Below are 24,656 nucleotides of genomic sequence, written 5' to 3' on the forward strand. Positions count from 1 at the left end.
CGGTTGCTCGGTCTGTCTGGCACTTCTTTGGTGCCGTGTTTCGGGTTCGTATTCCCGACACTGAGGATTTCAGTTTGTTCCTCAGTGCGTGGAAGAGAGATTTGGTCTGGTCCCGGGGGGGCCATGTGCGGGAGTTTCTCCCCTGCATCGTTCTGTGGTTCCTCTGGACTGCGCGGAACGATGCTAAGCACCGTCATCTCCCTGTTTCTGGGGAGACGGTGAAGTATCAGATTTTGTATTACCTGCGTCTTGCCCACTCTGCGCGTACTGTCAAGCCCAGACATTGGCTGGGTGTGTTTCATGTGGCGAGATTGCTGGGTATTTCGGTTGCTCTCCGCAGATTCCATAGGACGGCGATTGTTCGCTGGCTGCGACCGCCGTCCGGGTGTTTCAAGCTTAATGTGGATGGGAGCTCGCGTGGTACATCTGGGGACTCCTCTGCTGGTGGCGTTGTTCGGGATGATTCCGGGAGGGTTGTGCTCTCATTCAGCGAGTTCATCGGAGCTGGGTCTTCTCTCCGGGCTGAGCTTTGGGCGGTTTGGAGGGGTCTTCTCCTTTGTTCTGATCATTCTTTTTTCCCTCTTTGGATCGAGCTTGATTCTCTGACTTCTATTCAGCTCATTCGTTCCCGTCGATGTTGCTGGGGTCTTGATCACATGGTATCCAGGATTCTGGTCCTTTTGAGGGGGCGGTCTGTTCATATTTCGCATATATTCCGGGAGGGTAATTCGGTGGCTGATGCATTGGCGGCGAGGGCCCATACCCTTAGGCACTTTACCTTAGAGTTAGGTCCCTCCCTCCCTAGGCACATTTCCATACTTGTACGTTCGGATACCTCCGGACTCCCCTACCTGAGATATAGATGTTCTTAGCTGTTTGCAGCCCTTTCCTTCACTTGGATCCATTTCTTCGGTATATCTATATGTATATCTTTATTTTTTCTTTGCAGGTACTGTTCTGTTGGGGGTTTCTCTTTTTCCCCGGTTTGCCAGTCTGGTGTGAGTGGGCACAGACACTCGCACACTACATGTTTGGTCTCCTCGGGATTGTGTGGGCTCTTGCACTATCCCTATTGGTGTTTTTCTTGGCCCTCTCATATTCTCTGGAGCGCTATCTCTATTTGTGCTTCTCTTTGGTCTATTTCTGGTCCCTGGCGGGCGTTTACTGCAGGCTCTCCTTGCCCGCCGTATCAGTTCTTTTACAGGAGTTTACTGGATGTCGTGGTGGTTCCAGGGATTATTTCCGGACGATCCTCTTCATTGTTATGATACCTTCGTCAGATTCATACTTCAGATGCTGGACCTTTTTTGTTCTGGCTGGATTGCGATCTTCATTTTGCCTTTTATCGTCATTGTACAGTGATTTCCTGGCCAGCTCTTATTTTGACTGCCGGGATTCATACAGTTATCCGGTCTCAGATTAGAGTCGTTTTGACAGATTGGATTCTTCAGGGTGATGGCTCAGAGATGAGAGTTTCTTCTTGGATACCGCACTCATCTCCCAGTTATCATTTGGTCTTCCTCGCCGTGTTGACTCTTAGCGCTGCTCGTATTTGATTAGTTTTTGGCTCACTTTTGGTCGTAGTCTAGGGTTTTTTCGCTTTTGTATTTAGGTCCCTAGGCTACTTTGCATTTATGTTTCTACTGCTTTAGCCTTTTTGAGGAGGTCTTGGTATAGTCCCCCTCCTCTTTTAGGATTTCTTTCTGCTGTTACTTTTTATTTTGTGGTTATATACAGGTAGGGGTCTGCCTAACCCCCCCGCATCCGGCGGTGTTTTCCGGCAAAAAAAAAAAAAAAAAAAAAAAAAAACCCTAAACCCTAAACCCTAAACCCTAAACCCTAAACCCTAAACCCTAAACCCAAAACCCAAACCCCCAAACCCCAAACCCCAAACCCCAAACCCCAAACCCTAAACCCTAAACCAAAACCAAAACCGAAAAAATAATTTTCTCTGATGTGAATAGTGACCCAAAAAACCCCAAAATCGTCCAAAAATCGCACACGTGTCGGCGCCGGTTTCTGGCCGGCCAATGGTGCCATCAGGTGCGCCTCGAAGAGACGAGGCTACTGTCAAAATATCAGGTCAATCGGAGCAAGTTTGCTCAGCCAATTGCACGTCCAAAAGTTCGAAAATAGCGCAAATTCCGGCGAATTCGATCGCCCCGGCAACCGCTCATCGTCCGGCCTCGATTATTACACCATTGGAATCGCCTTCTCAATTCGCACCTTGTGTCCAATTTTCAGCTCAATCGGAGTCCGACAGCCACCCCAAATCGACCCGTAAAGTCGCGACGCCACTGTTCACCGCGCCGCCGTCTACGTTTTCGTCGATTCCGGCGGTTTCAGGTAATCTTTCTACGATCCAAGCCCCGATCTGTAATCCTCATGGAAAGGCGCTTCAACTGAACCAAGGTCCGTTACCTTTAAATCCCGGTAGTGGCCGGAATTTCAGATCTACTGATGAAGCTCATGTTGCGCCGGTTGTTTTCTCTAATTACTCCGGCGTTCGACCTCCGATATTCAATTCCTCTTTACCAAGTACTCAAAAAACCATGGGCAATCTCATGGTTCAATCAATTTCGGGAAATTCCATGCCAATCGGAAACGCCCAAATTTGTGGTGTTCGGCCGAGTCAAGCGTCAAAAATCGTCAATTTCGCCCCGTGTTTGACCGATTCTAAGTGTTTGGCCACCGGTTCTGTGGTCTCCTCCTCGTTATCGACCTTCGGCTTTGCTCCGGTCAGCCACTCGCAGGTGAACTCGGTCGAGTCCCCGAGTCAACTCAGCGGCAGTGACACGGCAGTAGCTTCTTCTTCTGATGCTGTTCCGTTTGTTCTGGCGGGATCGGTCGTGGCTCCGGTCTCCACTCATATCTCCACGACGCTTCCATTGGTGTCTGTCTCGTCGTCTATTTCTTCCCCAGTGACTGGGCAGTTTAGATCTCAGGTGCGTTCCACAGTTCGTTCGCCTTCTCAGATGAAACTGCCGGCTCATGTGGAACAGTTAGGTACTATTATGCATAATGGAGTCGAAATTCCTTTTGGTTTCTTTAAGTCGAGTGGATCACCATTGTCATCGACTGGTTCGTCTCCTTTGGTCACCAGTTCTGTGCTCCCATCGTCATCCCTGGTCGATAGTGGTGTTCAGGTGGTCACCTCGCCATCTTTGTCCGGGGGTCAACCGGTGGTCAAACCTTCTGGTTCTTCTGATCCTGCTGTTTCGACCACTGTTCCGGTTTCTACAGTCCCTTCTTTGGCTTCATTTCGAGATATCACTGCTCCTCCTCCAGCCAAACAGAGCTTTGCAGGGTTTGCTGACTTGTTGGGGGGGCCTGCTGAGCCGACTCTTGTTGATGGCATCCCGGGTATTTTATTCCCGGATCAGGTTATTTCTTCACTGTCCGTGCCTTTTAAATTTGCATTGATTGGTCGTGTTACAGGGAACAGGGGTGTTACACCCAATAGTGCTATCCTGACTGCTTTTTCCCATTTTGGATTCATGGACTCGTTTACTGTGAAATTTCTTCCTCGAGGCTTTTTGGTTATTATTTTTTCTGTTGAGGAAGATTTTATGAAGTTATGGTCTCAGAAGTTGGTTTCTATTGGGAAAGTTTCGATTCGTTTTTCCAAATGGACACCAGAGTTTAAGTTTGAGGCCGAGTCATCGATTACTCCGGTTTGGGTTCGGATTCTTGATTTACCTCTGCATTTATATGACAAGCAGTGTCTTTATCAGATCGGTAAGATTCTCGGGAACCCTCTTATGGTGGATGAGATTACAGCTGATGGTTCTCGAGGTTCTTTTGCCCGCATTTGCATTGAGATTGATGTGTTGCAACCTCGTCCGGATCAGATCTGGGTGGGGTGGGGTAGTTACAGACAGACTTTGAGGGTGGTCTATGAGACAGTCCCCTATTTTTGTACGGAATGCCTGATGTTAGGTCATTCTGTGCAGCGCTGTTCTCGTTCCGGTTACAAGTTTTCTGACGGCCGTTCCAAAGCTCAGGGGAAGCGGCCTCAGTCTTCTTCGACTACTGATCTAGGGTCTTCGGGTCAGCTTCAGGGTGTTCCACATGGCTCGGTTCCTTCTAGTGGCCCTGGTTCTGGGAGTGCTGTGCCAGGATGGGTTCAGCAGAGACGTAGGCGCCGCCAGGCTTCTAGTCAGGTTACTCCTCAGGCTCCTCCTTCGAGTAATCAGTTTGAGGTTCTTCACTCCATTACAGGAGATTCCTTCCAAGGCGATGGTTCTGGTGTTGGTTCATCTTCATGTCCATCATCTTCTTCTCATGCTTTAGAGGCTATTGTTGAGGATGTTCCATTGGTGCCTCAGGTTGTCGTGGCTCCGATGCATATTCCTCCCGCTATCTCTGTGGTTGTTACTTCCGTTATTGCAGGTGATGCTCATGGGTCTAGTTCTGGGGCAAGCTCTTCTCCGGTTGAAGTTGTTCCAGTTGTGACAGACCCGATGATTGTTTCCACTTCTCCGGCACAGTTCGTTGTTCCTACAGCTTGTGGTCCCATTACTCCGTTTCAGATTGACCATGGGAGTGGTTCTCGAGAGGCTGATTTGACTCTTCCTCCTACTTCTGCTTGTCAGTCCTTGCCACTACCAGGTCGTACGCGCTCTCAGAAGCGCCGGTTTTACAGATCTCAGAAGAGTCAGGCGGGGTTACCCTATGGGCGACCGCCTGATTCAGGTTGACATGATTTTCTGATGGGCGTTCACTGCAGAGTTCTCCTTGCCCATCAGTGTTATTAGTTTGTCTGATGTATTCCGGGGCGCCCGATGTTTTTATTTTCTGTGTTTTGCTTTATTATGGGTTGCCCTGTTGTAGTATGTCGTTATTTTTTTTATGATGTTATGCTTCTGTAGCCTTTTTCTGCGGAGGTCTTGGCCTAGTCCCCCTCCCATCAGGCTTTCTTTGTACTGAGCTTTTGTTGTATATAAATAAAATTTTCTTAAAAAAAAAAAAAAAAAAAAAAAAAAAAAAAAAAACTAAACCCTAAACCCTAAACCCAAAACCCTAAACCCTAAACCCTAAACCCTAAACCCTAAACCCTAAACCCTAAACCCTAACCCCCCCGCATCCGGCGGTGTTTTCCGGAAAAAAAAAAAAAAAAAAAAAAAAAAAAAAAAAAAAAAAACCCTAAACCCTAAACCCTAAACCCTAAACCCTAAACCATTCGCCCCCAAAACATTTTCTCTCAAAGTGAATAGTGAAATAAAAAGCCAAAAAATCTCCAAATTTTCGCCTCACATGCCGGAGCCGGTTCCCGGCCGGTTCACAGGACCATCTGAACCGCCACGACGAGGCGATGCTGCTGTCAAACTTTCAAAGCAAACGGAGTCCGATTGCCCGACCAAAAGCTCATCCGAAAATCTGCAAATTCCGGCCAAAATCTCCTCTCCGGCGATTTCAACTCCGTTTTTTACAAATGAGGTACCGTTGGATTCGTCTCGTCAAGGCGAGGCTACTGTGAAAATTTCAAGTCATTCAGAGTTGATTTGCCCGTCCAATTTCACCACGAAAGTTCCGCCTGCACTGTTCACGCAGGAGCCGTCCGCGTTTTGCTCGATTCCGGTCAGTTCCGACGTCCTTTCTCCGATCCAAGCCCCGATCTGGAATGCCCGTCCTCAGACGAATAAGTTCGTCCATGGCCCGTTGCCCGAATCGTTCACATTCACCGGGAATTTTAGATCTACTCCGGCACCGCCTGTAACCCTCGTCGCGCCTGCTTCTTCTGTCATTTCCGCCGGCGTCCGAGCTCCTTTGGGAAATTCCTCTTCAGGTTATGTTCGTCCGGTCTTGGGTAATATTTCCCCACCGTCAATTGCAGGTTCACAGCCGTCGGTCGGAAACGCCCAATTTGGCGAGTTGCGGCCGAGTCAACCAACGATTTCCGTCAAATTATCTCCTGTTTTGGCCGATTCTTCTCGTTCTCTCACCGGTTCCATGCTCCTCCCTTCTTCGCCGGCCGACGGTGGTCCTCCGGTGGTACCGTTCCGGGTTGACTCGGTCGAGTCACCCATTCAACCCTTGCGGGTTGACTCGGCAGCAAGTCAATTGCATTCTCCTAATCCCGTTGCTCCGGCAGTTGTTTTTCCTCGCTCTGTCCCTCCTGCGGTGTCTTTCAGGGATGTTTTGCGTCGTTCATCTCCACCGTCGCAGGCTCAGAGTTTTGCTGATGTTGCTGCATCGATGGATGAGGTGCCCGCTCCGATTGTTCGAGATGGGATTCCCGGAATTTTGTTCCCGGATCAGGTTATTTCGTCCCTCTCTGCTTCTTTTAAGTTTGCTCTGGTAGGGCGTATCACTGGGAACCGGGGTTTGACTCCCAATTCTGATATATTATCTGCTTTCTCTTGTATTGGTTTGTTGGGTTCTCATACTGTTCGTTTTCTTCCTCGTGGGTATATGGTTCTCACCCTTTCCTGTGAGGAGGATTATTTGAGGTTTTGGACTCAGCCTCTTGTTTCGATTCGGTCTGTAGTGATTCGTTTTTCGAAATGGACTCCCGAATTCAAGTTTGAGGCGGATTCTCCTATTGCTCCTGTTTGGGTCAGATTTATTGATTTGCCATTGCATCTTTATGCTAAACAGAGCTTGTTTCCTATTGCTAAGATTTTAGGTAATCCAGTTAAGATTGATGAGATTACCGCTGATGGGACTAGAGGATCTTTTGCTAGAGTTTGTGTTGAGATTGATGTTCTTCAGGCTCGTCCGGAGCGTATCTGGGTGGGTTGGGGTGATCATAGTCAGGTTGTGGAGGTGGTCTATGAGCAAGTTCCCCATTATTGTTCTCATTGCCAGTTGTTGGGCCATTCACTTGATTTTTGCTCTCGTAATGGAAAGTCTTCTCGCCCGCGCCGGACCCGACCTCATGGTAAGGGTGTTGCATCGGATTCCCCGCTTCCGCCTCCTTCCGAGCAGCCTCAGGGTGTTGCGTCTGACCCGCCACAGTCCGATGATACTGATTTTATAGGACATGTTTCCAAGCGTCCCCGACGCCGACCTGTTGTGAGGAAAGATCCGGCTCGGCCCATTTCGACGAAGAATTACTATGAGATACTGCAAGATTTACCCACTGCTTCAGGTCCTGGTGAGACTTCGGGTACCGTTAAACCCCGTCCCCAAAGGTTTAAGTCCCTTCTTAGTAAGCTTGCGGCAGAGCAGAATGCTGCGGTGAGTAGTCTGTCTCACGATGATTTGGATCCGATTATCTCGTCTCAGGCCACGGATATGGTTGAGGTGGCATCTACTTCTGGAGCAGTTGTTACTGTACCTGTGGTTGTTACTGTTCCGGCTGTTGAGATTGCCCCTGCTGTTCCGGATCCTGTGGGTGATACTCCTGTTTCTACTGCTCTGCCAGAGTTTGAGATGGGTTCAGTGAGTGAAGGATGTTTATCTCTACCACTTCCGGGCCGTACGCGATCTCAGCAGCGGCGTTATTATAGGCAGAAGGCGGCTCAGGCGAGTTTGCCCTATGGGCGACCTCTTGATCCAGGCTGATTTCGTTTTCCGCATTTTTGGCGGTATGTGGTGGGCGTTCACTGCAGAGTTCTCCTTGCTCACCATTTTGTTCTATTTGTCTGATGTATTCCGGGGCACTCGCTGGTTTGTTTGTTTTTTGTTGTGCTTTATTTCAGGTTGCCCTGTTGTAGTATGTCTTTATTTCTGTTTTTATGTTATGATTGTGATATAGCCTTTCCGGAGGTCTTGGTCTAGTCCCCCTCCGTTAGGTTTTATTTGTTAATAAATAAACTTTTTAGCTAAAAAAAAAAAAAAAAAAAAAAAAAAAAAAACCCTAAACCCTAAACCCTAAACCCTAAAACCCTAAACCCTAAACCCTAAACCCTAAACCCTAAACCCTAAAACCCTAAACCCTAAACCCTAAACCCTAAACCCTAAACCCTAAACCCCAAACTCTTCCACAATATGGTCAAGAAAAAAAGGGTGGCTAATAAAATCTTTCGTATTTGGGATAATGGCTCTTGCATTACTTCCCCTGAGCTTATTCAGCAGTCTGGGGCCGCCTTTTTTCAAAACCTGCTTACTGGGGATCCTTTTGTGCTTTCTTGCCCGGATTTTTCTGATTTCCCCTTGGTGATCTCGGATTTGGAGAACGCAAATATTGCTGCCCCTCCTTCTTTGGAGGAGGTGCGGGCGACTGTTTTCTCCATTCACCGTGATAGTGTGGCGGGGCCTGATGGATTCTCTTCGGCCTTCTTTCAGCATTGCTGGGAGATTGTCCATCAGGATGTTTTTGATGCGGTCCTGGATTTCTTTCGGGGTAGTCCCTTGCCACAGGGGTTTACTGCCACCACGATCACATTGATTCCCAAAGTCATGGGAGCTCAGGCTTGGTCGGACTTTCGTCCTATCAGCTTGTGTAATGTGACTAATAAGATAATTTCCAAACTTTTATATTCTCGGCTGAAGGAGGTGGCGGAGAGGCTGGTTTCGTGGAATCAGAGTGGCTTTGTTCCAGGGCGGGTGATTTCGGATAATATCCTCCTTGCTCAAGAGCTCACTCATAGTCTTTCTCTCCCCACCCGTGGTGGCAATGTTATTTTGAAACTGGATATGGCTAAAGCTTATGATAGGGTCCAATGGTCTTTTCTGTTGGATGTCTTGAGGCATTATGGCTTTTCAGAGCAGGTAGTGTCGATGATATCTGCCTGCATTTCTCATTGCCAATTTTCAGTTAATATCAATGGTTCACTCACTGGATTCTTTGGATCCACTAGGGGTCTCCGACAGGGCGACCCTTTGTCCCCACTTCTTTTCATTTTGGGGGCAGAGTACCTTTCGCGTGGTCTTGATCGTCTTTATCGTCAGTATCCTGCGATTAGGTACCGATCTGGTTGTGATCTCCTTCTTTCCCACCTGGCCTATGCTGATGATATCATTATTTTTGCCAATGGTGGGACTCGTGAGATGAACAGTCTCATGGATTTTTTGCATCACTATGAAAACTGCTCGGGGCAGTTGGTGAATGCAGTTAAGAGTGTCATTATTTTGCCTCCGAGGTGTTCTGGTCGTACTCGTTCCCGTCTCCTTCGTATCACTGGGTTTGGGGAGGGTTGTTTTCCTATCAAATACCTCGGAGTTCCTTTGTTTCGTGGGAATAGAGTTTGCTCTCTTTTTGATCCCCTTGTGCAGATGGTGAGTAAGAAGTTGGAGGGTTGGGAGCTTAAAACTCTTTCCCCGGGGAGCCGTATGACTCTCCTTAGGAGTGTCCTCCTTTCGGTTCCCATTTACATGTTCCAGGTAGTCCAGCCACCTCTGGCAGTTATGGAGAGGCTTGAGAATGTTTTCAATGGTTTCCTGTGGGGATCCAGATCCTTGGATAAGAAATGGCATTGGGCGAGGTGGTCTCGTGCATGTCTTCCTGTCTCTGAAGGGGGTCTTGGATTTCGCAGGCTCAAAGATATTGTGGATAGCTTCTCCATTAAATTATGGTTTCGTTTTCGTCAAGGTTCATCCCTATGGGCCAAATTCATGATGAGAAAATACTGCCAGTTGGTGCATCCAGCTTATGTTTCATCTGCTGGGTTCATTTCTCCCACTTGGCGTCGTTTGCTTAAGATTAGGGCTCGTGCTGAATCTGGCATTCGATGGAGAATTGGGGTGGGAGATGTTGCTTTTTGGGATGACATCTGGTGTGGGGATGTTCCCTTGTCTAGTCAGGTCCTGCTTAGGGGGGATCGGGGTGTCCGTGTTTCTCACTTTCTTTCAGATGGGGCTTGGGATTTTGACCTTCTCTGCTCAGTTGTCCCACCCTCTGTTGCTGAGACTATTACTCTGATCCCTATTGCATCGGGGGAGCCCGATTCGGCTATTTGGGTGCATAGTTCTGACGGTGTTTTTTCGCTGAAATCCGCATGGGAGCTTGTCCGCTTGAGAGACCAAGTTTCTGATATCTTCACTCCTTGCTGGGGCAGTTGGCTGAGGCCTACTATGTCTTTCTTCCTCTGGAGGTTTTGGCATCAATGGCTTCCAGTTGACGATGTGCTCCAGCGTCGTGGTTTCGAGCTGGCGTCTAAATGTCAGTGTTGTGAGATGCCTGAGACATTCACGCACATTTTCATTGATAGCCCTCTTGCCAGGTCTGTATGGCATTACTTTGGGGCTGTTTTTCATGTCCGTATTCCCCTTACCAGTGATTTCAGACTCTTCCTCAGTGCTTGGAAGAGGCATCCGGGGTGGACTCCTAGGGGCCACGTGAAGGAGTTTTTGCCTTTCATTGTTTTATGGTTTCTCTGGACGGCTCGTAACGATGCGAAACACCGTCATTTGCACATTTCCGCGGAGACTGTTAAGTCTCAGATTTTGTCTTATTTGCGCCTCGCTCACGCTGCGTCTACTGTTAAGCCCATGCACTGGCGGGGTGTTTTGCAGGCTGCGAGGGCTATGGGGATTTTTGTTCAGTTGCGTAGGGCTCGTAAACTGACGATTGTTCGTTGGTTGCGGCCGCCGTTCGGGTGTTTTAAATTGAATGTAGATGGGAGTTCGAGAGGTAGTCCTGGGGACTCTACTGTTGGTGGGGTTGTTCGTGACTCTTCTGGGCATGTGGTGGTTTCTTTCAGTGAGTTCATTGGAGTTGGGACCAATGTCCGGGCAGAATTATGGGCTATTTGGAGGGGTCTTCTCATTTCTTCTGATCTTCATCTCTTTCCTCTTTGGATTGAGACTGACTCTTGGATTTCCATTCTTTTACTTCGTTCTCGTCGGTGCTGCTGGGATCTTGAACATTTTGTTACACGGATTCTTTTGTTGATGAGGGGGCGATCTGTTCATTTATCGCATATTTACCGGGAAGGGAATTCTGTGGCGGATGCCTTGGCGGCGAGGGCTCATACTTTTAGGCAGTACACCTTAGAGTTAGGTCCTTCCCTACCTCCAGACATCTCCACCCTTGCTAGATCTGATCATTCTGGGCTTCCATACCTCAGAAACAGATCCTCTTAGCCATTTGCAGCCCCTTCTTCTTTTTTGGATCTCTTTCTTTATGGTCTCTGGTTCTATATCTATTTATATCTATATACATATATATATATATATATATATATATATATATCTTTTATTGCAGGTTAGTGTACTTGGAGGTTGTTTTTCACTTCCGTATGGTCTGTGCAAGTGGGTCCAGACACTTGCACATGATGTGTGTATTCTTGTTTATTCTGAGTGGGTCTCTGCCCTATTTCTGTTGGTGCTTTCCTTTGGCACATTCATGGTTCCTGGAGGGCGTTTACTGCTGGTTCTCCTTGGCCGCCGTATCAGTTATTGTAGAGGTGTTTGCTGGATGTCATGGTGGATTCATGGGGTGCTTTCTAAAGGATCCTCTGCTTCTTATGACATGTTCGTCAGACTCCTACTTCATGGGATCGAGATCTCTGCTCTTTTGATTCAGATGCTAGATATCCTTTGTTCTGGCGGGATTGCGATCTATATATTACTCTGTGATCGCCATTATTGGACTCTCCAGGATGATAGCTCCGGGATGAGAGCTTTTGCATGGACTCTGCGATCATCTCGCCATTATCATTTTGTCTTCCTCAGCATGCGGTTCATAGCGCTTCTCCTTTTTGATTAGTTGTTGCCGCTTATTTGGTAGTCTTCTAGGGTTCGTTTTGCTTTTGTAATTCCTTCCCTAGGTTGCTTTGTATTTATGTTTCTACTGCTTTAGCCTTTTTGAGGAGGTTATGGTTTTATCCACCTCCTCTTTTAGGTTTTTTTTCTGTATTCTGTATTTTGTTACTGTTTATTTTGTGGATATATACAGGTAGGGGTCTGCCTAACCCCCCCGCATCCGGCGGTGTTTTCCGGAAAAAAAAAAAAAAAAAAAAAAAAAAAAAAAAAAAAAACCCTAAACCCTAAACCCTAAACCCTAAACCCTAAACCCTAAACCCTAACCCCAAACCGAAAACCCTAAAACCCTAACCTTAAAACCCTAAACCCCAAACCCTTAAACCCCTAAACCCCAGACCCCAGACCCAGACCCCCAAACCCCAAACCCCTAAAACCCAACCCCCAACCCCCAACCCCAAACCCGAACCCCTAACCCCTAACCCCTAAACCCTAAACCCCAACCCCAACCCCCAACCCCCAAACCCCAAACCCGAAACCCGAACCCCGAACCCCAACCCCCAACCCGAAACCCTAAACCCTAAACCAAAAACCAACCCCATTTTGCCCCAAAATTTTTTCTCTCATTTGTGAATAGTGTCAAAAAAGCCCCAATTTCGCCCTAAAAATCGCCCCCATGTCGGCGCCGGTTTCCGGCCGGCCACCGGTACGATCAGGTGCGCCTCGGCGAGACGAGGCTGCTGTCCGAATTTCAGGTCCAACGGAGGTCGTTTCTCCGGCCAAATCGACGGTCAAAGCTCCGGAAATTGCGCAGATTCCGTCGCCCGGAATCACACCTGTCTTCGACCATCGTCCGGCGACGATTGTTACACCATTCGAATCGTCTCCTCCAGTCGATCCTCTGGTCCAAAAATCAGCCCAAACGGAGTTCATTTGCATCCCGCAATCGTCCGGCGATGTTCCGTCAGTACTGTTCACCGCGACGCCGAATGTTTCGGCTCCGATTACGGCCAGTTCCGGTCTTGGTTCTCCGATCAAGACCCCGATCCGGAATGCCCAGGACCAGGCGCGTCCATTGGTATCTTCAATTGCTTCATCAGAGTCCGGTGGCGGCGGGAATTTCAAATCTACGAATTTCAGCCCCCAAGTTATATATGCGTTGGCTTCAAAACTCAATTACTCCGGATCGGTTGCTGATTTTTGCAATTCCTCTCTACTACAAACTCATCAAGTCATGGGTAAGATTTCTATGCCTTCAATTTCGGAAAATTCATCGCCGATCGGAAACGCCCAAAATCAAGTGTTTGGTTCGTTTCCGGCGAACGTTTCCGGTCAATTGCCTCCGTTTCAGCCCGGTTCTTCACCTTTGGTCACCGGTTCCGTGACCCCCTCGTCGTCGCCGTTGGTTGGTGGTGCTCCGGTGGTTGTCTCGCCGTCGCCGGTTTTTGCCGGTCAACCGATGGTCAACTCTTCGGTTTCTTTTGCAAATGCAATTCCGGCTTCTGTTTCCGCTTCCTCAGCAACTCCCTTGGCTTCTTTTAGGGATGTTACTGCTCCTTCTCCAGCCAGACAGAGTTTTGCCGGGTTTGGTGGTTTGGTGGGCGAGATTCCTGAACCGGCCGTTGTTGATGGTATACCGGGTATTCTATTCCCGGATCAGGTTATTTCTTCTCTGTCAGTGCCTTTTAAATTTGCGTTGATTGGCCGTGTTACAGGGAACCGGGGTGTTACACCCAATAGTGATATCTTGGCTGCTTTTTCTCGTTTTGGCTTTTTGGCCTCATTTACATTGAAATTTCTTCCCCGAGGATTTCTGGTTCTTATTTTCTCTAGCGAGGAAGATTATTTGAAGTTCTGGCCTCAGGACTTAGTTTCTATTGGGTCAGTGTCGATACGCTTTTTCAAATGGACACCGGAGTTTAAATTTGAGGCTGAGTCTTCGATTGCTCCAGTTTGGGTTCGTATTCCTGATCTACCGTTGCATTTATATGACAAGAAGTGTCTTTATCAGATTGGTAAGCTCTTAGGAAACCCTGTTATGGTGGATGAGATCACCGCTGATGGTTCTCGGGGATCTTTTGCCCGTATTTGTGTTGAGATTGATGTGTTGCTTCCTCGTCTGGATGAGATCTGGGTCGGGTGGGGCAGCCACCGGCAGACTTTGGGGGTGGTTTATGAAAAAGTCCCCTATTTTTGCACGGATTGTAAGATGCTAGGTCATTCAGTGCAGCGTTGTTCTCGTTCTGGTTATAAGGCTCTTGGTGGCCGTTCTTTTTCTCAAGGGCAGCGGTCTCCTTCTTCGGGTCAGCCTCAAGGTTTTCCGCCTGGCTCGGTTCCTTCTAGTGGTCCTGGTTCTGGGAGTACTGAGCCAGGATGGGTTCAGCAGAGACGTAGGCGCCGCCAGGCTTCTAGTCAGGTTACTCCACAGTCTCCTATTTCGAGTAATCAGTTTGCGGTTCTTCACTCCATTTCAGGAGATTCCTTTCCAGGTGGTAATTCTGGTGTTGGTTCATCTTCATGCCCATCGTCTTCTTCTCATGTTTTAGAGGGGCTATTGTTGAGGATGTTCCATTGGTGCCTCAGGTTGTTGTGGCTCCGATGCAGTCTCCTCCTGCTATACCTGTGGTTGTTACATCAGTTATTGCAGGTGATGCTCAGGGGTCTGGTTCTGGAGCGAGCTCTTCTCTGGTGGATGTTGTTCCATTGGTAACAGACCCGATGATTGTTTCCACTGTTCCGGCACAGATGGTTGTTCCTACAGCTTCTGGTCCCATTACTTCGCTACACATCGACCTTGGGAATGGTTCTCGAGTGGCTGATTTGGATCTTCCTCCTACTACTTCCTGTCAGTCCTTGCCATTACCAGGTCGCACGCGCTCACAGCAGCGTCGGTTTTACAGATCTCAGAAGAGTCAGGCGGGGTTACCCTATGGGCGACCGCCTGATTCAGGTTGATATGATTTTCTGATGGGCGTTCACTGCAGAGTTCTCCTTGCCCATCAGTGTTATTAGTTTGTCTGATGTATTCCGGGGCGCCCGATGTTTTTATTTCTGTGTTTTGCTTTATTCTGGGTTGCCCTGTTGTAGTATGTCGTTATTTTTGTTATGATGTTATGCTTCTGTAGCCTTTTTCTGCGGAGGTCTTGGCCTAGTCCCCCTCCCATCAGGCTTTCTTTGTACTGCTCTTTTGTTGTATATAAATAAAATTTTCTTAAAAAAAAAAAAAAAAACCCTAAACCCTAAACCCTAAACCCCAAACCCGAACCCCGAAACCCCAAACCCCAAACCCAAACCCCAAACCCTAAAAAAAAAAAAAAAAAAAAAAACCATTCGCCCCCAAAACATTTTCTCTCAAAGTGAATAGTGAAATAAAAAGCCAAAAAATCTCCAAATTTTCGCCTCACATGCCGGAGCCGGTTCCCGGCCGGTTCACCGGACCATCTGAACCGCCACGACGAGGCGATGCTGCTGTCAAATTTTCAAAGCAAACGGAGTCCGATTGCCCGACCAAAAGCTCATCCGAAAATCTGCAAATTCCGGCCAAAATCTCATCTCCGGCGATTTCAACTCAGTTTTTTACAAATGAGGTACCGTTGGATTTGTCTCGTCAAGGCGAGGCTACTGTGAAAATTTCAAGTCATTCAGAGTTGATTTGCCCGCCCGATTTCACCACGAAAGTTCCGCCTGCACTGTTCACGCAGGAGCCGTCCGCGTTTTGCTCGATTCCGGTCAGTTCCGGCGTCCTTTCTCCGATCCAAGCCCCGATCTGGAATGCCCGTCCTCACAAGAATAAGTTCGTCCATGGCCCGTTGCCCGAATCGTTCACATTCACCGGGAATTTTAGATCTAATCCGGCACCGCCTGTAACCCTCGTCGCGCATGCTTCTTCTGTCAATTCCGCCGGCGTCCGAGCTCCTTTGGGAAATTCCTCTTCCGGTTATGATCGTCCGGTCTTGGGTAATATTTCCCCACCGTCAATTGCAGGTTCACAGCCGTCGGTCGGAAACGCCCAATTTGGCGAGTTGCGGCCGAGTCAACCAACGATTTCCGTCAAATTATCTCCTGTTTTGGCCGATTCTTCACGTTCTCTCACCGGTTCCATGCTCCTCCCTTCATCGCCGGCCGACGGTGGTCCTCCGGTGGTACCGTTCCGGGTTGACTCGGTCGAGTCACCCATTCAACCCATGCGGGTTGACTCGGCAGTAAGTCCATTGCCTTCTCCTAATCCCGTTGCTCCGGCAGTTGTTTCTCCTCGCTCTGTCCCTCCTGCGGTGTCTTTCGGGGATGTTTTGCGTCGTTCCTCTCCACCTTCGCAGGCTCAGAGTTTTGCTGATGTTGCTGCATCGATGGATGAGGTGCCCGCTCCGATTGTTCGAGATGGGATTCCCGGAATTTTGTTCCCGGATCAGGTTATTTCGTCCCTCTCTGCTTCTTTTAAGTTTGCTCTGGTAGGGCGTATCACTGGGAACCGGGGTTTGACTCCCAATTCTGATATATTATCTGCTTTCTCTTGTATTGGTTTGTTGGGTTCTCATACTTTTCGTTTTCTTCCTCGTGGGTATATGGTTCTCAGCCTTTCCTGTGAGGAGGATTATTTGAGGTTTTGGACTCAGCCTCTTGTTTCGATTCGGTCTGTAGTGATTCGTTTCTCGAAATGGACTCCCGAATTCAAGTTTGAGGCGGATTCTCCTATTGCTCCTGTTTGGGTCAGATTTATTGATTTGCCATTGCATCTTTATGCTAAACAGAGCTTGTTTCCTATTGCTAAGATTTTAGGTAATCCAGTTAAGATTGATGAGATTACCGCTGATGGGAATAGAGGATCTTTTGCTAGAGTTTGTGTTGAGATTGATGTTCTTCAGGCTCGTCCGGAGCGTATCTGGGTGGGTTGGGGTGATCATAGTCAGGTTGTGGAGGTGGTCTATGACCAAGTTCCCCATTATTGTTCTCATTGCCAGTTGTTGGGCCATTCACTTGATTTTTGCTCTCGTAATGGAAAGTCTTCTCGCCCGCGCCGGACCCGACCTCATGGTAAGGGTGTTGCATCGGATTCCCCGCTTCCGGTTCCTTCCGAGCAGCCTCAGGGTGTTGCGTCTGATCCGCCACAGTCCGGTGATACTGATTTTATAGGACATGTTTCCAAGCGTCCCCGACGCCGACCTGTTGTGAGGAAAGATCCGGCTCGGCCCATTTCGACGAAGAATTACTATGAGATACTGCAAGATTTACCCATTGCTTCAGGTCCTGGTGAGACTTCGGGTACCGTTAAACCCCGTCCCCAGAGGTTTAAGTCCCTTCTTAGTAAGCTTGCGGCAGAGCAGAATGCTGCGGTGAGTAGTCTGTCTCACGACGATTTGGATCCGATTATCTCGTCTCAGGCCACGGATATGGTTGAGGTGGCATCTATTTCTGGAGCAGTTGTTACTGCACCTGTGGTTGTTACTGTTCCGGTTGTTGAGATTGCCCCTGCTGTTCCGGATCCTGTGGGTGATACTCCTGTTTCTACTGCTCTGCCAGAGTTTGAGATGGGTTCAGTGAGTGAAGGATGTTTATCTCTACCACTTCCGGGCCGTACGCGATCTCAGCAACGGCGTTATTATAGGCAGAAGGCGGCTCAGGCGAGTTTGCCCTATGGGCGACCTCTTGATCCAGGCTGATTTCGTTTTCCGCATTTTTGGCGGTATGTGGTGGGCGTTCACTGCAGAGTTCTCCTTGCTCACCATTTTGTTCTATTTGTGTGATGTATTCCGGGGCACTCGCTGGTTTGTTTGTATTTTGTTGTGCTTTATTTCAGGTTGTCCTGTTGTAGTATGTCTTTATTTCTGTTTTTATGTTATGATTGTGATATAGCCTTTCCGGAGGTCTTGGTCTAGTCCCCCTCCGTTAGGTTTTATTTGTTAATAAATAAACTTTTTAGCTAAAAAAAAAAAAAAAACCCCTAAACCCTAAACCCTAAACCCTAAACCAAAATTTTTTCTCTCATTTGTGAATAGCAGTCTCCCCCATCTACAGAGTCTGCCCCTCCAGGGGGTGTTAATTCTGGTTTTAATTTGGGGACCCAGCCTCAGCTTCAGAAAACTGGCACGGGTCCCAGACGTAGAGGGAGAAAGAGGCCAGTTCGGCAGGTTCTTCCAAGAAAGAATCCTCTTGAGTTGAATCCTTTTGAGGTGCTCTCGCATGGGCAGGATGCGGAGCCTGATCCTGTTGGATTAGATTGTGTTGATATGGACCCTCCATGTGGTAATCTGGAGGATGCCGGTGTTGGGTCTTCTGGAAAGGATCCTTTGGAGTCTGTTCTTGTTGAGGGTGTGATCCTCAGTGATGAGGTTATTGATGGAGGGTTACAGTTGGATGATTGTGTGGATGGTATTGGGGTCCCGTCTACTAGTGAGTTTCCTGTGTTTGGTTCTCTGGGGCCTTGTACTTTGAATCACAGTAGTCATTCCATCCCCTCTGTTCCTTTGTCTCCTGATGATGCTTCCTCTACGGTAGAGGAATTGGTTGCTAGGCAGGGTCCTTCTGTCAGTGAGCTGGTCTTCCGGCTGGAATCTGCTGGAGATACTGATCAGGAATTCGATCGGCATTCTGAGTCGGGTGATGGCTGTAGGTCTGAAGGTCGTATTCTGGATGCTGATATGGGGGATATTAAGAAAAGGAAGGAGAATGATTTTCATAGGTCGCGTAAAAAGCGACAGGGCGGTTCTGGTGCCCATTCTCCATGAATTTTCTCATATGGAATGTCAGGGGGCTCCGGAGCTCGGAGTCTCAACAAAGTCTACATGCCCACGTTAAAGATAAGAGAGTCAAGATCTTGGCTATTTTGGAACCCATGATTGATCTGGATGTTCGTTTTATGACTCGTCGTTTTGGTTTTTCTCGAGTTATATCGAACTCCTCGGGTCATATCTGGGTTTTCTTTGCTGAGGATGTCATGGTTGAGTGTCTTTTTGATCACACTCAATTCCTTCACTTCCGGGTTTCTGCTACTTTTTTGCCAACCACTGTCTTTTGTTCCTTTGTTTATGCTAAGTGTGACTACATTGAGCGCAGACAGCTTTGGAATTCTTTGCTTCAGGTTAAGCCTGCTCAGGGTCCTTGGCTTGTTGGTGGCGACTTTAATGTAGTCAGGAATTCGTCGGAGTGTTTGGGTTCTTCTGGTGGGCGGTTGCTTCCCATGGAAGAATTTAATCACTTTATTTTGGATTCTGGGTTAGTAGATGCTGGTTTTGAGGGGTCTTCGTTCACGTGGACGAACAAGACCATTTGGAAGCGTCTTGATCGGGTTTTTGTGTCTGTTGATTGGGGTGACCATTTTCATTCTATTCGTGTGGAGCACCTCATTCGTACGGTCTCTGACCATTGTCCTCTTTTTGTGTCAGTCCCGGTCTTTGCTAGTGGGCCGAGTTCTTTTCGCTTTCAGAGCATGTGGCTCAGGCACCATGGTTTTTTGCAGACGGTGAGGCTTAATTGGAATTTACCGTGTCATTTGAACGGTATGCCCCGTCTTTTTGTGAAATTGAAGCGCCTCAAAAGCCATCTGAAGTGGTGGAATAAGAGTGTTTTTGGTGATCTTTTTGCCAAACTTGCTGAGACGGAGCAGGCTGTCCGGATTGCTGAGGCAGATTGCGAGGCTGCTCCTTCGGATTTGCATTGGACTAGTTTGTCCAATTGCAATGCAGATCTTGCTAGGGTTACCGCCATGGAGGCGGATTTTTGGCGGCAAAAAGCCGCTTGTAGGTGGTTAGAGGATGGTGAGAGGAACACCAAACTCTTCCACAATATGGTCAAGAAAAAAAGGGTGGCTAATAAAATCTTTCGTATTTGGGATAATGGCTCTTGCATTACTTCCCCTGAGCTTATTCAGCAGTCTGGGGCCGCCTTTTTTCAAAACCTGCTTACTGGGGATCCTTTTGTGCTTTCTTGCCCAGATTTTTCTGATTTCCCCTTGGTGATCTCGGATTTGGAGAACGCAAATATTGATGCCCCTCCTTCTTTGGAGGAGGTGCGGGCGACTGTTTTCTCCATTCATCGTGATAGTGTGGCGGGGCCTGATGGATTCTCTTCGGCCTTCTTTCCGCATTGCTGGGAGATTGTCCATCAGGATGTTTTTGATGCGGTCCTGGATTTCTTTCGGGGTAGTCCCTTGCCACAGGGGTTTACTGCCACCACGATCACATTGATTCCCAAAGTCATGGGTGCTCAGGCTTGGTCGGACTTTCGTCCTATAAGCTTGTGTAATGTGACTAATAAGATAATTTCCAAACTTTTATATTCTCGGCTGAAGGAGGTGGCGGAGAGGCTGGTTTCGTGGAATCAGAGTGGCTTTGTTCCAGGGCGGGTGATTTCGGATAATATCCTCCTTGCTCAAGAGCTCACTCATAGTCTTTCTCTCCCCACCCGTGGTGGCAATGTTATTTTGAAACTGGATATGGCTAAAGCTTATGATAGGGTCCAATGGTCTTTTCTGTTGGATGTCTTGAGGCATTATGGCTTTTCAGAGCAGGTAGTGTCGATGATATCTGCCTGCATTTCTCATTGCCAATTTTCAGTTAATATCAATGGTTCACTCACTGGATTCTTTGGATCCACTAGGGGTCTCCGGCAGGGCGACCCTTTGTCCCCACTTCTTTTCATTTTGGGGGCAGAGTACCTTTCGCGTGGTCTTGATCGTCTTTATCGTCAGTATCCTGATATTAGGTACCGATCTGGTTGTGATCTCCTTCTTTCCCACCTGGCCTATGCTGATGATATCATTATTTTTGCCAATGGTGGGACTCGTGAGATGAACAGTCTCATGGATTTTTTGCATCACTATGAAAACTGCTCGGGGCAGTTGGTGAATGCAGTTAAGAGTGTCATTATTTTGCCTCCGAGGTGTTCTGGTCGTACTCGTTCCCGTCTCCTTCGTATCACTGGGTTTGGGGAGGGTTGTTTTCCTATCAAATACCTCGGAGTTCCTTTGTTTCGTGGGAATAGAGTTTGCTCTCTTTTTGATCCCCTTGTGCAGATGGTGAGTAAGAAGTTGGAGGGTTGGGAGCTTAAAACTCTTTCCCCGGGGAGCCGTATGACTCTCCTTAGGAGTGTCCTCCTTTCGGTTCCCATTTACATGTTCCAGGTAGTCCAGCCACCTCTGGCAGTTATGGAGAGGCTTGAGAATGTTTTCAATGGTTTCCTGTGGGGATCCAGATCCTTGGATAAGAAATGGCATTGGGCGAGGTGGTCTCGTGCATGTCTTCCTGTCTCTGAAGGGGGTCTTGGATTTCGCAGGCTCAAAGATATTGTGGATAGCTTCTCCATTAAATTATGGTTTCGTTTTCGTCAAGGTTCATCCCTATGGGCCAAATTCATGATGAGAAAATACTGCCAGTTGGTGCATCCAGCTTATGTTTCATCTGCTGGGTTCATTTCTCCCACTTGGCGTCGTTTGCTTAAGATTAGGGCTCGTGCTGAATCTGGCATTCGATGGAGAATTGGGGTGGGAGATGTTGCTTTTTGGGATGACATCTGGTGTGGGGATGTTCCCTTGTCTAGTCAGGTCCTGCTTAGGGGGGATCGGGGTGTCCGTGTTTCTCACTTTCTTTCAGATGGGGCTTGGGATTTTGACCTCCTCTGCTCAGTTGTCCCACCCTCTGTTGCTGAGACTATTACTCTGATCCCTATTGCATCGGGGGAGCCCGATTCGGCTATTTGGGTGCATAGTTCTGACGGTGTTTTTTCGCTGAAATCCGCATGGGAGCTTGTCCGCTTGAGAGACCAAGTTTCTGATATCTTCACTCCTTGCTGGGGCAGTTGGCTGAGGCCTACTATGTCTTTCTTCCTCTGGAGGTTTTGGCATCAATGGCTTCCAGTTGACGATGTGCTCCAGCGTCGTGGTTTCGAGCTGGCGTCTAAATGTCAGTGTTGTGAGATGCCTGAGACATTCACGCACATTTTCATTGATAGCCCTCTTGCCAGGTCTGTATGGCATTACTTTGGGGCTGTTTTTCATGTCCGTATTCCCCTTACCAGTGATTTCAGACTCTTCCTCAGTGCTTGGAAGAGGCATCCGGGGTGGACTCCTAGGGGCCACGTGAAGGAGTTTTTGCCTTTCATTGTTTTATGGTTTCTCTGGACGGCTCGTAACGATGCGAAACACCGTCATTTGCACATTTCCGCGGAGACTGTTAAGTCTCAGATTTTGTCTTATTTGCGCCTCGCTCACGCTGCGTCTACTGTTAAGCCCATGCACTGGCGGGGTGTTTTGCAGGCTGCGAGGGCTATGGGGATTTTTGTTCAGTTGCGTAGGGCTCGTAAACTGACGATTGTTCGTTGGTTGCGACCGCCGTTCGGGTGTTTTAAATTGAATGTAGATGGGAGTTCGAGAGGTAGTCCTGGGGCCTCTACTGTTGGTGGGGTTGTTCGTGACTCTTCTGGGCATGTGGTGGTTTCTTTCAGTGAGTTCATTGGAGTTGGGACCAATGTCCGGGCAGAATTATGGGCTATTTGGAGGGGTCTTCTCATTTCTTCTGATCTTCATCTCTTCCTTCTTTGGATTGAGACTGACTCTTGGATTTCCATTCTTTTACTTCGTTCTCGTCGGTGCTGCTGGGATCTTGAACATTTTGTTACACGGATTCTTTTGTTGATGAGGGGGCGATCTGTTCATTTATCGCATATTTACCGGGAAGGGAATTCTGTGGCGGATGCCTTGGCGGCGAGGGCTCATACTTTTAGGCAGTACACCTTAGAGTTAGGTCCTTCCCTACCTCCAGACATCTCCACCCTTGCTAGATCTGATCATTCTGGGCTTCCATACCTCAGAAACAGATCCTCTTAGCCATTTGCAGCCCCTTCTTCTTTTTTGGATCTCTTTCTTTATGGTCTCTGGCTCTATATCTATTTATATCTATATACATATATATATATATATATATATATTTTATTGCAGGTTAGTGTACTTGGAGGTTGTTTTTCACTTCCGTATGGTCTGTGCAAGTGGGTCCAGACACTTGCACATGATGTGTGTATTCTTGTTTGTTCTGAGTGGGTTTCTGCCCTATTTCTGTTGGTGCTTTCCTTTGGCACATTCATGGTTCCTGGAGGGCGTTTACTGCTGGTTCTCCTTGGCCGCCGTATCAGTTATTGCAGAGGTGTTTGCTGGATGTCATGGTGGATTCATGGGGTGCTTTCTAAAGGATCCTCTGCTTCTTATGACATGTTCGTCAGACTCCTACTTCATGGGATCGAGATCTCGGCTCTTTTGATTCAGATGCTAGATATCTTTTGTTCTGGCGGGATTGCGATCTATATATTACTCTGTGATCGCCATTGTATAGTGGCTTCCTGGCCAGATTTTCTTTTGACTAGTGGGTTTGGTACAGTTGACAGCTACCAGATTATATTTATATTGACAGATTGGACTCTCCAGGATGATAGCTCCGGGATGAGAGCTTTTGCATGGACTCTGCGATCATCTCGCCATTATCATTTTGTCTTCCTCAGCATGTGGTTCATAGCGCTTCTCCTTTTTTGATTAGTTGTTGCCGCTTATTTGGTAGTCTTCTAGGGTTCGTTTTGCTTTTGTAATTCCTTCCCTAGGTTGCTTTGTATTTATGTTTCTACTGCTTTAGCCTTTTTGAGGAGGTTATGGTTTTATCCACCTCCTCTTTTAGGTTTTTTTCCTGTATTCTGTATTTTGTTACTGTTTATTTTGTGGATATATACAGGTAGGGGTCTGCCTAACCACCCCGCATCCGGCGGTGTTTTCCGGAAAAAAAAAAAAAAAACCCTAAACCCTAAACCCTAAACCCTAAACCCCGGGACCCCGGGACCCCGAAACCCGAAACCCTAAACCCGAAACCCCAAACCCCCTACCCCCTACCCTAACCCCTAACCCCTAACCCCTAACCCTAAACCCCTAACCCCCTAACCCTAAACCCTAAACCCTAAAAAAAAAAACCCTAAACCCTAAACCCTAAACCAAAAAACCAAAACCCATTCGCCCCCAAAAAATTTTCTCTGAAAAAAACACACAGTGAAGGTGCGAAAAAACACACTAAACAGTCACTATTCACGCCCTAGCCACCGCCATGCCGCCGCCGCCGGATCCCGGCCGGCCAACCACCCCATCTGAACCGCCTCATCACGGCGACCAACATATCAAAAATTCAGACCATTCCATGCCCGATTGCCCCTCCATTTTCCCGACTGAAATCTCGGCCGTTTCTTCACCACCTTCGCAGCCGGTCACCGTCGCTCCTCTTGGTGCCGGCGACCATCCATTAGACTCGCCTCAACCTCCCCGTCAGTTTCCCATACCTGCGCGAACTGATAACCCCGCCGTTCCGTCTCATTTTCCGATTGAAGCCTCGCCGTTACTGTTCACTGCACAGGCGAGTGGTTTTTCTCCGATTCCGGCTGATTCCGGCAACCTTTGTGAAAAAAGGCTCCCGATCTGGAATGCCCACTCTGAGACGAAGCTATTGCCACCGGAATCGGGCCCAATGGTGTTCTCCTACGCCGTCAATTTCAGATCTACGGTTGGTGGTTCTGTCGCGCCGTTCACGTCACATTCTTCATCAAATTCCGGCGCCGTCACGGCGAGTTTTTTCAATCCCTCTTCACAGCATGATCGTCCACTCATGGGTAGGATTTTGCCTCATTCAATTTCCGGTTTCCGGCCACCGGTCGGAAACCCCCAATTTCAAGGGCAATTTCGAATTTCATCACCTTCTTTGGTTCAATCGACCCCTCTTATGCCTGGTTCTAATGGATTGAAGACCGGTTCCGTGATCTCCTCGCCGTCGCCGATCTTGGGTAAATCTCCGGTGGTCAACTCGGTGGTCAACTCGGTCGGGTCAACTCAGCGAGTTGACCGTGTTCACTCGGCAGTCAATAACTCGGGTTTGGCTTCTAAATCTGATTCTCGGGCGACTAAGACGTTTTCGGTGTCATTCAGGGATGCCCTGGCTCCTACTTCCTCTCGTTCGGGGAAGAATGGCTTTGGAGATGTCGTGGATGCTATGGAAGAAATGCCCCCACCGACTCTTAAGGATGGGAAACCGGGTATTTTTTCCCGGATGAGGTAA

At 48.1% G+C, this 24,656-nt stretch overlaps 2 protein-coding genes across 2 annotated transcripts; both read left to right on the forward strand.

Moving 5' to 3' along the window:
- The first annotated feature begins 7,935 nt into the window (after positions 1–7,935).
- Positions 7,936–11,596, forward strand: LOC142520946 (uncharacterized). The gene is made up of 5 exons (XM_075624111.1): positions 7,936–8,157; positions 8,257–8,493; positions 8,604–8,658; positions 8,705–10,575; positions 11,150–11,596. Exons 1-5 carry the CDS (start codon positions 7,936–7,938, stop codon positions 11,594–11,596), a joined length of 2,832 nt encoding a protein of 943 aa, XP_075480226.1.
- A 6,711-nt stretch (positions 11,597–18,307) lies between these two features.
- LOC142520953 (uncharacterized) lies at positions 18,308–23,101 on the forward strand. Its single transcript, XM_075624120.1, has 5 exons — positions 18,308–18,746; positions 18,969–19,927; positions 20,038–20,092; positions 20,139–22,009; positions 22,574–23,101. Exons 1-5 carry the CDS (start codon positions 18,308–18,310, stop codon positions 23,099–23,101), a joined length of 3,852 nt encoding a protein of 1,283 aa, XP_075480235.1.
- Positions 23,102–24,656: the final 1,555 nt, after the last annotated feature.

The sequence above is a fragment of the Primulina tabacum genome, chromosome 1, assembly GCF_025594145.1.
Source record: "Primulina tabacum isolate GXHZ01 chromosome 1, ASM2559414v2, whole genome shotgun sequence".
Lineage (NCBI taxonomy): Eukaryota > Viridiplantae > Streptophyta > Magnoliopsida > Lamiales > Gesneriaceae > Primulina > Primulina tabacum.